General features: G+C 36.3%; 1 protein-coding gene across 1 annotated transcript in view; it reads right to left on the bottom strand.

The window, feature by feature from the left end:
- Positions 1–223: 223 nt before the first annotated feature.
- The window catches only part of LOC142353128 (rab GDP dissociation inhibitor beta-like), a 175,421-nt gene continuing 160,846 nt past the window's right edge, over positions 224–14,798 (bottom strand). Inside the window, exons 3-9 of the mRNA XM_075405339.1 lie at positions 13,977–14,337; positions 13,443–13,638; positions 12,881–13,133; positions 12,523–12,694; positions 6,318–6,462; positions 5,959–6,016; positions 224–1,145 (exon numbers count right to left, since the gene is read on the bottom strand). Of these exons, the coding sequence (XP_075261454.1) occupies positions 996–1,145; positions 5,959–6,016; positions 6,318–6,462; positions 12,523–12,694; positions 12,881–13,133; positions 13,443–13,638; positions 13,977–14,337 (1,335 nt within the window). The 3' untranslated portion in view covers positions 224–995. The remainder of the gene's footprint in view (positions 1,146–5,958; positions 6,017–6,317; positions 6,463–12,522; positions 12,695–12,880; positions 13,134–13,442; positions 13,639–13,976; positions 14,338–14,798) is intronic.

The following is a 14,798-nucleotide window of genomic DNA, read 5'->3' as shown; positions in this document are numbered from 1 at the left end:
TCGAACTATTCAAGCATCAAACGTAATTCTAACCTCATTCAAATTAGCGCTAGATTTTATTAACATTTGAATTAGAACTCGCTGTTTAGACCGACAATAGTGCTCAGATCAAAAGCCCATTTAATTTTGACTCATGATTGAAAATCATTTTTAAAGTTTCACTTTTTAAAAATTCTCAAACTGTACTTAAAATAACTTCATGTTAAAGTATCGCTTTAACATGAATTCAAGTTCTCAAAACAGCTATGCAATAACAGGATAGATTTTTGAAGTTCAGAATGAAAGATTGTCTAAATTTCAAAATAATAAATATTCACATCTCAACATTCATAAATACTTTTCTCAATAAATAAATAAATAGAAAATTGTGAATTGATAGCACAGGTGAATAAAGTAGCAGCGGTAGCATAAATTAAGACGATAAACGATCAGATAGAAACCATTACCAGACCAGAATCGAAAAAGCACAAGATGACATACTTTGTGACTGCTGTTCGTTACTTAGCAAATATTTGGCAAATAATTTTGTTCGGATGTGAGTCAAATATAAGCAACAATGGATAGTAGAGTTCATTTCTGTCAGTAGTCATTTATAATAACGAGCAAAACTTCATTTTTCAATCAGGTGTTACGAAACCAATTCAAATATTGACCGTCATTAAGAAAAAAAGTTCAGGTTAAAAATAATCAAAACCAGGTTGTGAATAATCTCTGCTTATTACATGAATGATATTCGTTTATATTATTACAGTGCGGACGCTAGCTGCAAAAAAACAGCTAGTTGAACAGTTTTGTAAAACCTAATTTTACAATGAGCCAAACGCTAAATTAAAATTTTCTGAGAATCAATTTTCATAAAAATAGCACAAGACACTGCGTTATTAATAGTTAATACAACTGATTGATCCACGCGACGTAATTTTTTATATGACAGTTCAAACCTTCTAAACATTTCCACGAGAAGAACGTTTAAGAACATTCGATGATAGAACATTCTAGAATGATCCAGCATCTGGAGTGACCAATTTGGAGGATAGTTTTTCCAAGTCCAACTTCTCTCCTGTACACCTCTCATACACACTCTCGATATCATCGCAGGTAGTCTCAAAGTGTGTCGTTGCATCGTAGCTCCGAGTGATAAACACCTAAAACATTTTTTATCTCATATTTAGACATTGATAATTATTATGATAAAGGAGAAATTCATTGTTTCATTCTTTCTTTCTTATACCTGGTGGTATAATGATGAGAATATTAATGGTCTGGTTACGAAACAATTTTAAACATAACAAACCAAATTTGGACGAATTGCTCCGAAAAACTAGCGGGGGCTCGATACTATTGTAGTCTGCTAAAGACGGGAAGGGTTCATAACGGCGCAATACGTTTATTAGAGGAGTCAAATGATGTATTGCAGCTTTTTTATAGGCCGATAATAATATTTAGAGAACAGAAGGAACAAGAAAATATAAACAATTCTGGAATAATGATCCGTTATTTCTGCCAGTTTTTCTGCTCAATGATGAAAGCCAGTTTTCGGAAAATTAGTTGTGAGTAAAGTTGGCCGCTGTAGCAACGATTGAAAGTAAAATTATGCCTCGATTCAGCTGAAAAGCTATATAAATTGCGCTGTATACCGCTGGTGCTTTGCGTTCCTGTGAAATTTGTCAAAAAACTGAGTTTGATCTTGTCTACTAGAGGTTCGAAAAGTTCGCAAACCGGTATTACTCTAGAAGCAAGTTAATTTTTCATCTTTCAACAAGGGCAAACTGAAATGATCACCATTTGTTAATAGTTCCTCTAATGCAAAGGTTGGTTGCTCGTATGATCACAGTCTCGATTCGACTCCGATATGGCGTCTCCAATTGGAGGACAATCTTTAAGTTAGGCTTTTGAGAAAACTGAATTTCTCAACCCATCATACCATCTGCATTGAAAGCTAGCGGTGTAAAAGAGACATGTTTCTCAAGACATGCATCCAAATATTTTCTTTTTTTCGTCTGCAATTCTCTAGAGCTTCTCGTGGGTTTCGATTGCAATAAAACTTTAATCAGTGTCGTTGACACCGATATCAAACGAGGAAGTGCCTTGTGGATTCCATACTCCTCTGATCGAAGGATAGACTCTTAAGTGCTGAATAGACTATTTTGAATAACAAGTTGTTACCTGACATTGATCTGTATTTGTTCTCTCATTAATTCTTTTTGCGTTGCAAATGTTAAAATTGTCGCCCTCAACGTTAATTTGGTTCCATTCAAAATGAAATCTGTTGGAAAAAAGAAAGATGTTGCAGTCGATTGAAATTGCTCTTTGCTTTTTCAGTAGGCCTGTGGATACCCAGAACCCATATTTTCTAGCTGATAAGCTACTCAATTTGCGCTGGATATTCTTGATGCTTCACGTTCCTCTAAATTTTAACAAACGTAGCCGGCAGATTGCCGGAGTAGCTGCTAAAGAAGACCTGCGCGCCGTACAATAGAGATAGAAACAGACAGATCTAAATTGAAAAATCGACGCCGCTAAAAAAGCTAGGTAAAAATTATTCAGCGATAAATTAATAGAGATTGTTAAAATTCATCCCGCAGAAGCCTCTTATTAGGGACTTTACTGCACATAGGAGTTCCTTTGACCTTAAACAAACTAACATTAAACTTAAGTTTAAAAGTGCAAAAGTCATTTTATTGATTGAGGTAGGTCACTTTTGATCAAAATCTAATCAGGCAAAAAACTTGAAAAATGACATCACGCGCGCAAACGCCGTTAGTGAGAGAAAGAAGTCATTCAGAAAATTTCACTTTTTTAGCTTTGCTGTGTTAACAAATATAAAACGAAAAAGAGCGTGAGACGACGAAACAAAACATAGCAGGACAAGTCCTGACGTACAATTCAAAGAATTTTCATTGACTAAACAAAAAACTAGACCTAGAACGGACTGAGTGAATTAGGAAAACCATTTATGAATGGATTGGAAAAGCCATTTAGAAAAAATCCGATCCAAAAAATGGAAAAAAAAACATTAAACATAACCGACTAAACGTCGGAAGAATTGCTCTCGAACGACTAGTGGGAGCTCTAATCAATTGCAGCCTGCTTCAGTAGGGGGAGGGAGAGGGAGAATTGCTCCTAAATGGGACTAACAAATATAAAACGAAAAAGAGCGTGAGACGACGAAACAAAACATAGCAGGACAAGTCCTGACGTACAATTCAAAGAATTTTCATTGACTAAACAAAAAACTAGACCTAGAACGGACTGAGTGAATTAGGAAAACCATTTATGAATGGATTGGAAAAGCCATTTAGAAAAAATCCGATCCAAAAAATGGAAAAAAAAACATTAAACATAACCGACTAAACGTCGGAAGAATTGCTCTCGAACGACTAGTGGGAGCTCTAATCAATTGCAGCCTGCTTCAGTAGGGGGAGGGAGAGGGAGAATTGCTCCTAAATGGGACTAAGAAGTTCAATAGTGGGCTGGCTTCAAATAACCACATTAGAGGTTAACATATACCACTATTAAGATTTAAAGTGAAAAATGGCACCATTTTCGGCGCACTTTTTATTTGACTTTTAGCATAAAATTGCCGAATCAACGAAAAACGTCATCGAAGGATAAAAGGAATTAAAAACCTGGCAAGACAAGAATTCAAGAAATTTTCAGTGACTAAACAAAAACTAGACGTAAATGCTTCCAGGAATTGACTGGGAAAAGCATTGGAAAAAAACCGATCAAAAACAGTAAAAGCATAAGTTAAATAGCAGTACGTGAACAAAAGATCACAATAGAGAAAACGAATTTTTGTACAAACACAATTTTCTCAAGATACTTTGAAAAAGTGATAAAATTTTACACCACATACTCACTTTTTTGTTCCACTTCTTGTTTCGGTGTTTATAAAATGAATACTCCAATTTGACTAAAAAATCAGATTTTAAGACAGCGAAAAAAAGCGTGTAAAAAGGAGAGCGCCTAAGTAGTAGCCGCATTGATAATCTCAGCCGAAACAAATCAAGAAAACTCTCATGCAGTGAAAACTAATGCGTGCATTTGCCAAGCAGGAACGGACTGATAAATCCAAAATGAGCCAAAGTACAGGAACTTCAATGATTAGAGGGTACAACTATAAAATTGCAAGTTGATTGGATCCTTTATGTTGTTGCTCCTCCCGCAAGTAAAGCTCCCCCAAGACACAGAATGTGCAATTGCATATAGAAACATAGACCCACTAGAGTAGGATAAAAGGCTCTCGAACATGCGGGGCAATTCATTTAAGAGGGGGCTGTAGCCTACATAAATTTTAACGGATGCAAACAATTTCGAACAAGCAGGACTTCGAGCCCCAAACCTCTGGCATAATAGCCTTATCCACTCGACTATCAGAGTCATGTGATAGCTCATATTACACTCGGATTTGTTTTAGCAACAGACTTAGTTTATGAATAAGAGCAGTTTAGGTCACTCAAAAACAAAAGTGAAGCTGGAAAAAGTCACTCGATAAGTGGAATTGAACGAATGTTCTAGAACAAAAACGTCAAGCAAAAGTTTTGCATAAAAAAAACGCACACGTTTATGATGATTTCTTCAAACTTCGTTCGAGAGCATGTAATCATTGTCATCGAAGCATGAGATCTGTGACAACTGGGGGTTGCAAAGGTCCCACTAAATTGGGAGCGTTCACCAACAAAAACATGCCGTTTCTTGCTTCAGTCGAAAGCTTAAGTATTATTGCCTGAGCAATACGTCAAAATCGGTTACATGACAAATTACCCAATTCCATTTTACCCAATGCCATTTTACCCAATGCTCTTTGATCTTTTTGTACAATTATCCGATTGCAGTCTCCATTAGCAGTCGCTATTACAAGGATAGTTTAAAATGTTTGTGGACAATATAATCCGATGTTCGGTTGTGATAGTTTCATATTAAGTCCCACAGGCCATTTAATTATATAGTCCGCTAATTCCATGTTCGGTTGTGATAGTTTCATATCAAGTCCCACGGGCCATTTATTTTCTAGTCGGCTAAATAGTCGTTCTGGTTAATTTAGCAATGGGGTAAATTGGGTAAGTTGGCATTGGGTAAAATGGCAGGTTGGGTAAAATGGCATTGGGTAAAATGGAATTGGGTAAATTGTCCTGACACCGTCAAAATCCAAAGATGGAAAATCACACGGGCAGCACATAATTGTAAAAATAACAGACTGACGCCATACGAATTGTTTTCAAACGACTGGCGTTGCTAGTAAGTAGATTAGACTTATAACTGGTATCCTCATTGGTAGACGGGTGCATATGAGCCTGCGAAGGAAAAACAACCTAATCTAGAAACACAGCTCCTAATAATTGAAAATTAATGGTTAGACGAAACGTTCAGGAAATATAGGTAGTAAAAAATCGCATGAAAAAGCTCAATCAGAATTTCGCAGTAATTTGATCCTTTCGGTTTTGGACTTTACCTGTTCAGTACGTTTCCCCTTAAAAATTCAACTTATTCGGACGAACAAAAGTCCAGACAAAAAAATCTCATTAAAAACTAGCAGGACGAGATAATTGCTAAATGCCTTAGAGGACAATTAATAATCAAATCTAACTAAGACAAAAATTGCAGCAAAACAATTATCTTTTGGATATTTTTTCAAAAGCAAAATTTCTTTCTCTGCATCATTTTGTAGCATCAGTGTCTTGGAAATAGAGACTTTTATGTCAGAACCTTACTCTCTGCAAAGAGCTCAATCAGAAACTTTGTCAGACGTTGTCATCAAAACAATGATTCTGTGCTCACTCAACCATTTCTAAGCACAACCCACTTGGACCCAAAAAAACTTCAGTGGTAACAGGTTGTGATATGTAGTAAAATTCCACGTTATCTTAAATTAATTACTTAATTGAAGCTTTGGAGTAGTCAACTCAGACTAATTGCACCATTGCCAATTAGAAGGTAGAAAGAAAGTTCACTTACCTTCGACTGTTTGCCATCGTCGGTTGGCCTGTACAAGTCCTGCACATAGATGAAGGGACTGAAATAGAGAAATCGACAATTCAAGCACACACAAAAACCAACCCGCCTCTACTTCCTCACCCATTCATATCGCACGAGTACCTGAGAGGGCACACGTTACCTGTCTCTTGACAATTGTTAGCCCTTAGCATATATAGGACGAGCGCTTGAACGTTTGTATAACAATTAGTTCAGTTTCTTTCCACCGTTAAACTGGGCTAAGTAAGCGATTCAAAAATTCAGTTGATAAACCTTGATTATAACAAGATTATGTTTTGCTCAATTTAACAATTGCCCAATTTGAAAACAATTCGACTCACTCGCAGGCGAGAGCACCCAGTACATGTAACACACTCTTGACCTCTTCGTGTGGGTTGTCAGTCTCCACAGTGGCACCCACTACTGCAATGTAGTTGCCCTTGGAGGCCACTGCATGTGCTGATGAGATACAGCAGATGTACACGTCTGAAACAAAATGTTATCAAAACAGTCAATTCCATGCTTTAATCACGTGTAATAGTTCTGTGATTGTAAAAAGAATATTGAGCAAAATATTAGTTCCAAAATTAGCAGCCTTTTCTCGATACTTGAGAAAAAGACAAAAGCCTAGTAGCCTGGCATAACAGTTGACAAACATGAAAGACTAGAAACTATAGCAGATAACCATTTAACATTATAATAATACAAAAAGGAACCTGTACGTCTCCTAATATCTGTAAAATTTTAGTCATAGAAAAAGTTTACAACCATAGGCAGTGTAGAAAATTATTTAACTATAAACAAAGAAAAAAGTATTATTTAAGGCATTGATACATACAAAAGAGAAACTACTGTTCATGGGGTGGAGGGAGGGAAGTGTTATAAATTCATCATAAAAAATGAAAGTTAATTGAACTTAAAATGTTTCCAAGTAATTGCATTGTATTGGATTGTATTGGATTTTGTTCGGTTCCGTCATGTATTTATTACGAAAAAACTGTTAATACGTTAATAATTCTGCTTTGCACGCCTGTACGATATTAAAACATACTTTCTTGGTATAGAACTGTGCTGGACAACCTCTTATCTTAATAAAACTTTTTTAATGAAAATTGCGGTTTGAAAGTGTTTGGGTAACATTTTTTTTAGTTCGCTGGTGTATGTAAAAACCTGCTGTTCAAAGAAAATTGCAAGTTCAATGCTGAGCTTGAGAAAGCAGGGCTATTGTTATTAAAGCTGTTATGACAGTATATGGCAGCCCTGAATTCAATAAACAGCGAAAAAGTTAGTACATACAGATTGATTTTAGGATCTGAGGATGAGAGAAACTTTTGTCCAACAAAACAAGCTTCTATGGCCTCTCTTCAGTTGCTTTTCAAATGTCGTTATGAGATTTTCATTGAGATATGGATTGAGTTGCAAGTCAAACAGAAGAATACTGAGAACCAAAGCGTTAAAATACTTTTTTGTATGCAGTCTGAATCATGTCCCTGAGTGCATATATGCATTTAATGCCCTGAGCCATTTTCACAATTTTAACCTGTTTTGATAATTGCGCTTTGCCAATAAACACCTGGATACTTAATTTCTGCCATCCCTGTTCTCCAACTTTTAATGTCGTTTCGTCATTAGGATTACAACTGCCCGAAACAATGAATCCAGTTTTGTCCGGATTGATTTTAAGGCGATTTAACTTAATAAAATGAATTTTTCTGTGGCGTTCTCAAGCTCATCTTTACAGTTGGAAACTTCATCATGAGAGCTCAGTACGACACTGTCATCTATGTTTTGTTTCACGAGACAAAAATTTGCTGAGATCATTAACATGTAGATTGAACAAGAGAGGACCTAAAACTGTTCCCTGTTCTCTTCGGAACTCCTTGAGACATTCCTATCAACCCTGATTTAACGATATTGATTATCACACTTTAAGTTCTGTTTAAAAGATAGCTCTTAATTAATTTTTGAGCTGTTATCGAAAATCCAAGAAAGGCGAGCTTTTGTATCATGAGTTTGTGACTGATGGTGTCAAAAGCCTTATATAGATCCAAAAAAGCTGCTGCGGTAATTTTCTCCTTTTTCTGTATCTTACATTCAGTTCAATCGACGAGCGCATCTGTTATGGAAAAATTTTTTCTTAAACCAAATTGTGTTTTCGAAATCAAGGCATCCTTATGCACATATCAATTTGTTGTTTAATAAGTGAAGGATCAAACGTTGGGGCGACTGAGGGGGAAAATTTTCAGTCTAAGAACCGGCCTTCACAATTGTCACCTCAAAACAGTTTCGATGAATCGCATACTTAAAGACTATTACGGCTATAAGAGAGCTGCTTGGCCACTTAAGGCCCTCCGAGCGCTACCTGTTTATCCTGCTTACGAAAAGTCACATGAATCAGACGAAAAATCAATGAAAGCGAAAAATCGCATTAAAAAACCACAGGACTTATATAATTGCTACGAATTTCGTTCGAGAGCAATTCGCTAATACCAAAGCGCACTTCATTAACCTTATCAATACGAGTAGTAGCATAGAAGGCATGATTTCGTCTTGTCCTACAACTTTCAATTCCGTCTTCCATCCCTTGTTCCTTCTACTGTACTCAACTTCGCGAACTAACTGGCGTTGGTGGAAGTGCTTTCTTTTAATGAGCACTCAAAAGTCATTCTTATCATTAAGATCTGTATATAGACTAACCATCAAAATAAGCACCAAGGGTTTCTCCCTTGTGCTTGGGACTGTATTAGACTGATTTACTTTTCGACCAAATTATTTGTTCAATTGAATCTTCTCATCCTCTTCACATACTTTGGCTGCTGATGTGTTTGTTTCTTATGTATTTGATTTGCATTGTTCTGCCTTCATCAAGCCTCTTGTAGGCTTTTTCAGATATGCCACACTTGAATGATTTGGTTCAAAATTAAAATTTACGTTTGTTTTGCAAATTTTCAACCCAAATCAAATTGTTATGATCGATCTAAGAAGTATTGTATAATGGCGAAAACGTCCACAATGAAAGATCATTGATATAAGCAAATAAAATTCGGCATTTTTGGCTATTGGAATCTCAACAAAACTCGAAAACAAAAAATTAAAAGCAAGCAAAAGTCAGAAGGAATCCAATTACTCTTCCATATGAGGAACAGTGGCATAAAATACCAGAGAAGATTCGGTTAGCAAGAAACGCAAAACTCTTTGCGGAAAATCTAAAAGAATACTGAATCTCACATCACAAAAACATTCCGCTTAATTTCCATTTTTGAGGACGAAAAGTTAAAAGGGTCAAATAAAAATCGGTCAAGCGAAAAATCGCAAAAAAAGAACACAGGACTTCGTTTGAGAGCAATTAAGGAACATAGCCGACATTCTGTTGGAATAGCCGCGAAAAACATGCGTGCCTTATAATACCGATAGAAACAGATACGGATATAAGATGAAAAACTCGACGCCGCTCAAAACACTATGTAAAAAAACATTCAGCGATAAATTAAATAAAAAGTCTTGTTAAAATTCACTTCGCAGAAGCAATTTTATTACGGACCTTTTTTACACATATGAATTCCTTTGACCTTAAATTAATTCAAATTAATGTTCGGAAGTCATTCTATTAAGCGAGGCAGGTCACGTGTGATCAAACTCTAATCAAGCGACCGAAAAACATTTTGCTGAGAAAGTGAGAAATGACTTCACGTCAGAAAGCGCTATTAGTAAGAGTAGAAAAATTATTCAGAAAATTTGACTCTTTCGGCTTTGCTGTGTGAACAGATGTAAAACGAAACAGGAATATAGACGAAGAATTCCGTACGCAACCCGAAGCGTCAGAATTTCCCAAAAATAACTGATTGCAGCCGAAAACCATATCTTATGTCCGCACAATTATTCTTTGCACTTTTAGAATTGAGGAATCAGTTGAATTACATAACCGTCCTCCAGTCAAAACAAAAGATTGAAAACAAACTCCTTGAAAGAGATTTGAAATATTCTGTTTAAAATTGCGACTATGAAACAACTTTTAAATTGAACTGCATATTGAAAACTTAGAAAGTGGACAGTAAACCGCTACAATTGGATTAGTATGTGTACAATGTTACAAAAATACCTAATTTCAAAAAATAGATATTCAATGCATGAATTATTGAAGAGACGTTCCATATACATAGAAAACAAAAAATATGCTTGATGATCCAAAAAAATTATCAAAAGAAACCAACAAACATACCCCTCAGAATGCCAGAAAATAGCCACCGTTGATTCACATAACCAAGATTGGGATTGAAAGAGAAAAAACTAGTGAAAAAAAAATATTTTAGTACAATCAATTTTAAAGTGCAAACTATTTCGATGCATTTCGGAGCTTAATATACTCCTGTTTCGTAGTGAGACCACACAAGGGCTAGTATCAATACCAATAATCAATAAAAATGGTAACTAAGAAAAAGGTTTGAGGAACGGGCATCTAAAAGTGAACTTTATGGGTTTATCCCGTTTCTACTTCTGATCTGGTTTTTGATACTGATTCTGTTTATTTTGAATTGCTTTGCTGAGCAACTACTGTTTAAAAACTTTCAGCAGAATGAGAGAAGAGTGAAACTAGCCTAGAGAAGTCAAAAAGGTTTCAGGCAATATGTTGAACAAGCTGTGAACTAAGGTAAAGCAAAAAATTTTTATTCGACGAAGTAAAAAACATAGCAGGACAAGTCCTGACGTACAATTCAAAGAATTTTCATTGACTAAACAGAAAACTAGACCAAGAACGGACTATGAATGGATTGGGAAAACCATTTAGAAAAAAAATCCGATCCAAAAAATCGAAAAAAAATGTAAAAATCAAAGTGAAATTGCCGCATGTGAACAAAAAACCACTAGCGAGAAAGCGAATTTTTGTTCAAACCCCGTTTTCTCACTCTACTTTAAATTTAGAGCGAAAAAATTTCACGCCGCAAAACCACTCGCTTTTTCGCTCCACTTACTGTTTCGGCGTGACCAAAATCACTACTCCAATTTGACTTCAAAAATCATGAAAATGTGTGCACAGATCTTAAAAAAAAAGACAGCGCCCCAATACAATTCAAATTCTTTGAATTGTAAAAACATATGAGCGCTATAATAGCCGGCTGAGAAACTGAGGCGGCTATTAATTAACTAAAATATTCATTAATTAATTAGTTAACTAACATGAGCCAATTTTGCGCTTCAAACGCATTATTATGCTCTAACAAACACAGAAAAATAATATCAGATGCTTAAATATTGATGCAGATTCTCCCGAAAAAAAAACAACAAAAAAGCTATAAGCAAAATAATTGAGTCAAATAGACAAACGAAAACGGCTAAAAACTGCTATCTACATGCCGTATTTTCCCCGACACTTCAAAGATAATTCCTTCGCTCAGAAAAAAATAAGTTCACACATCAGTTTTACCAATTTTTACCTTCAGACGAAAACACCATATGAATAAATAGTATTTCCAAAAAAAGATAACCGACAAAATACCGGAAAATAGGCATCGGTAACCCGCCTTACGGACATCGGGATAGAAACAGAAAAAAAAGAAGAGATAGGCATTAACCGAATTTGCTTCTGAGTGTCAAAAAGTGATCCACTTTGGCGAAGAGTTTCTGTTAGATTTCAAAAACATACCCGGAAAATTTCCGGAAAATAGCCGTCATTGATACCATAACTCAGGTTAATATATATGTCAAAACGAGATCAAAAGGTAAAGCGAATTTAAAAACAAGAGCGACTAAATAATAGCCGTTGAGAGGGTGACGCGTCGGCTATTATAAACCTCAAGAAAACCCATTCTCCTCTCTGAGTCGTAGGAAACAGAAACACAGCATATAGCAACGCTCAGCTTACAAATATAAACATAGCTGGCAGATTGCCGGAAAATAGCCGCAATAGATTCGTAGATCGGCAGTCTAAAAAAAACAGTAAAAAAGACAGACCAAAAAAATTTATCTTTTCATTGAAGGCTGATCTGTTATATTTTGATTAAAAATCTGTATAAGTTATTGCTGCCTCTATTAGCTGATCTCAAATAACCTTCATTTAGAGTGATACACACCCATTTGACCTTATCTCTTTGAATTAAAGTAAATAAAAGTCAATTTCAAAGTGAGGAAGTCACTTTTGAGAGTGAGGTAAGTCAAGTGTGACCAAAAATTTAATCACGCGCATGAACAAAAAACTCGCTCCACTAAGAGCGGAAAATGACGTCACACATGCAATTCAATTGAAATTGCATGAACGAATGAACAAAAAATGGCTGTGACGTCATATGGTCGTAACAAAAATCATGACGAAAAAAAAACCAAGAGAAGGCCAATAATAGCCTCAGCTATCGCTGTGCGGCTATTAATAAAGATGTTCCAAGCATTTCGCTTTATGGAAATCATTATCAAAGTTTGGCATTCCCCCGTATACACCCAAAAACGATTGGTTCAATGGTGCCTTTTCAAAAGGATATAGAAGTGTTGATATAAACAGTGTATATTTTTTCTGTATTACGTGTATTTCGTTGAACAAGTCATTAATATTATAACCTGTCTTGCGGCCCAATTGAGATGCGGGACAGATGATCTGGACTGAGTTTGCATTGCCAGTGTCTGGTACTGGGTGGTCCATGATGCAGATGGCACGCACCACTTGTCCACATTTTTCCACTTTGTCCGGGAAGTAAGACGGATCTCCAATCACCATCTTTGCCTTTGCAACCTATCAACGTGGAAAATTCAATCAACGAGAAATTGAATAGAAAATCAACAGACTAAACTTTTTACATACCCAAAACAGGCGAAAAACTGGAAACATTTTTAATATGACGTTTACAATTATGCTGCTTAATATAATGTCACTCTGATTCAATTCCCAAACGAGAAAATTGCAATGAGAAGCACTTACCCCTTCTTTTGACTTGACAGCCACAAATTGTCCTCCTTCGTCCATTTCTACTTCAATTGGCACTCCCAACATGTAGGTTCCTCCGTATATGGCAGACAATCTGGCGAAGCTCTGTGGCAACTCACCCAGACCATACAGACAGTACAGATAGGGCGAAGGACTCTGTTTCTTATCCTGGTCACTGTACCTCGTCAGGGAGGAGTAGTACAGCTGCGCTTTGTCCACTGTTTCGATGAAGGGTCGCTGCCTGTACCTGCAGACATAAATCAGCGTTACCGCTCGAAATCAAAACTTTTCTTAACAGCTATATTTCAGAAAGAAAGAAAGAAAGAAAGAAAGAAAGAGCTATATATTAACTATTACATCACGACCTACAGTTAAGCCATGCCTGTTTCTACGATAATAATAAAATTGCATTGCTCAATTTCCCCCTCGTAGTCTGGAGAACGTTCTTCCACAAATGTCAAACAATACACCGACCCCCCCCCCGTTTAGCCTCAAAAAGCAATGATAGACTTTTTTTACCAGTCGAAATTGACAAATAGGAAGCAGCTGTACTAACTCTTCATCTCTGTAGAGAGCAATAGCATGTCCCGTGAAATCAATCGTGTTCTTGTCCAGTCCAAAGGACTCATAGACTTGTTCCATAGTTGTCTCCTCTGTGAAATTCTTCCACGTCTTGGGGTCTTTCTTATCAAACTCTAGCACCCAACTAAGGAATTTGGCAAACTTTTTCTTCTCGAACATTCCCATCAGATCTAAAGAGATTAGATATTCTAAAAACTGCTTGCTCAAAAAATCTTACCAAACAATCAATTTTTGATACCAGCAGACAAATCTTAAAAATAAGATTTGTTCTCAAACATTGGTCGACTACTTTGTCAGTGCGATTACAATTAATAACAATTTAGGAACGAAAAACCTGCCAGTCGACCTTAAATTTCTTTAATAACACTACGATTCTATTTATGACCACGTAATTTTAGGCCTCAAAGTATCTATCTACACATGAAACATACGGATTCCTCTTCCACCTCCTTCAATCCATGAACCTATTGGAAGAAAAAGGCTAGAAAATAATAAAGATACACTTAACCTGATTTGAGGGCTTCAGATTCATTGGCAGGAACTTTGGACACTTTGCCATTCTTCTTTCCAGCAGTCATGTACACATAACTCCCTTCAATCATCTTGAACTCCAAGTACCTAGTAACTCCAGTTGCCAACAATGTCTTCACTAGTTTCCCATCGGCCATCAGGAACTTCGGGATCAGATCTACATTCCAGTCACGTCCTCTTCCATATTTGTCGACATCTCCAGGAACGTCCCGTTTGAAGTGCTCGAATACTGCATTGAGAGGGGTCAGGGATGCACTTTCTGCTCCGTAGTACTGGTTGCGATCCATGTGAAGAACTTTACGTCCCTCCACTGACAGGATTCCAGATAAAATGCATTCCTGTAACAGAACAAAACACCTTTTGATACCACATTAAATTGCCGACTTCAACCATCTTCTAAACTCCGCCTAGAGACACATAAATCAGATGCGAAAGAAGAAGACTGTAGTCTTCATATCACAGCATTCAGAAACACGAGATATTCAGAGACCCAACTCCCTCTCACGAAACTGATCTGTTGTGTAATATTTATAAATTTAGGCGTACAAAGGCAGGCAGAAACAATAATCTGGAAACAAATCAATAATGAACTGAGTTTTAAAAAAAGCTACCCTAAAGAAAAGCTATGATTTCCTGTAATCATACAAGAATCATACAAAAATCTTCAGAGCATTAAATTGTGTAATTTTAATTTTTGATGGCTGCTAAATTTCTGTAATCATACAAGATCATTATGACTCGTAAAACATTGACCGAATTCCTGTATAATGTAGTCTGATTAACACTTCTCGCATAGAAA

Source organism: Convolutriloba macropyga, chromosome 14 (assembly GCF_964194025.1).
Source record: "Convolutriloba macropyga chromosome 14, txConMacr16.3, whole genome shotgun sequence".
In the NCBI taxonomy this organism is placed as follows: Eukaryota; Metazoa; Xenacoelomorpha; order Acoela; family Convolutidae; genus Convolutriloba; species Convolutriloba macropyga.
This window is presented reverse-complemented; position numbering and strand designations above follow the sequence as displayed.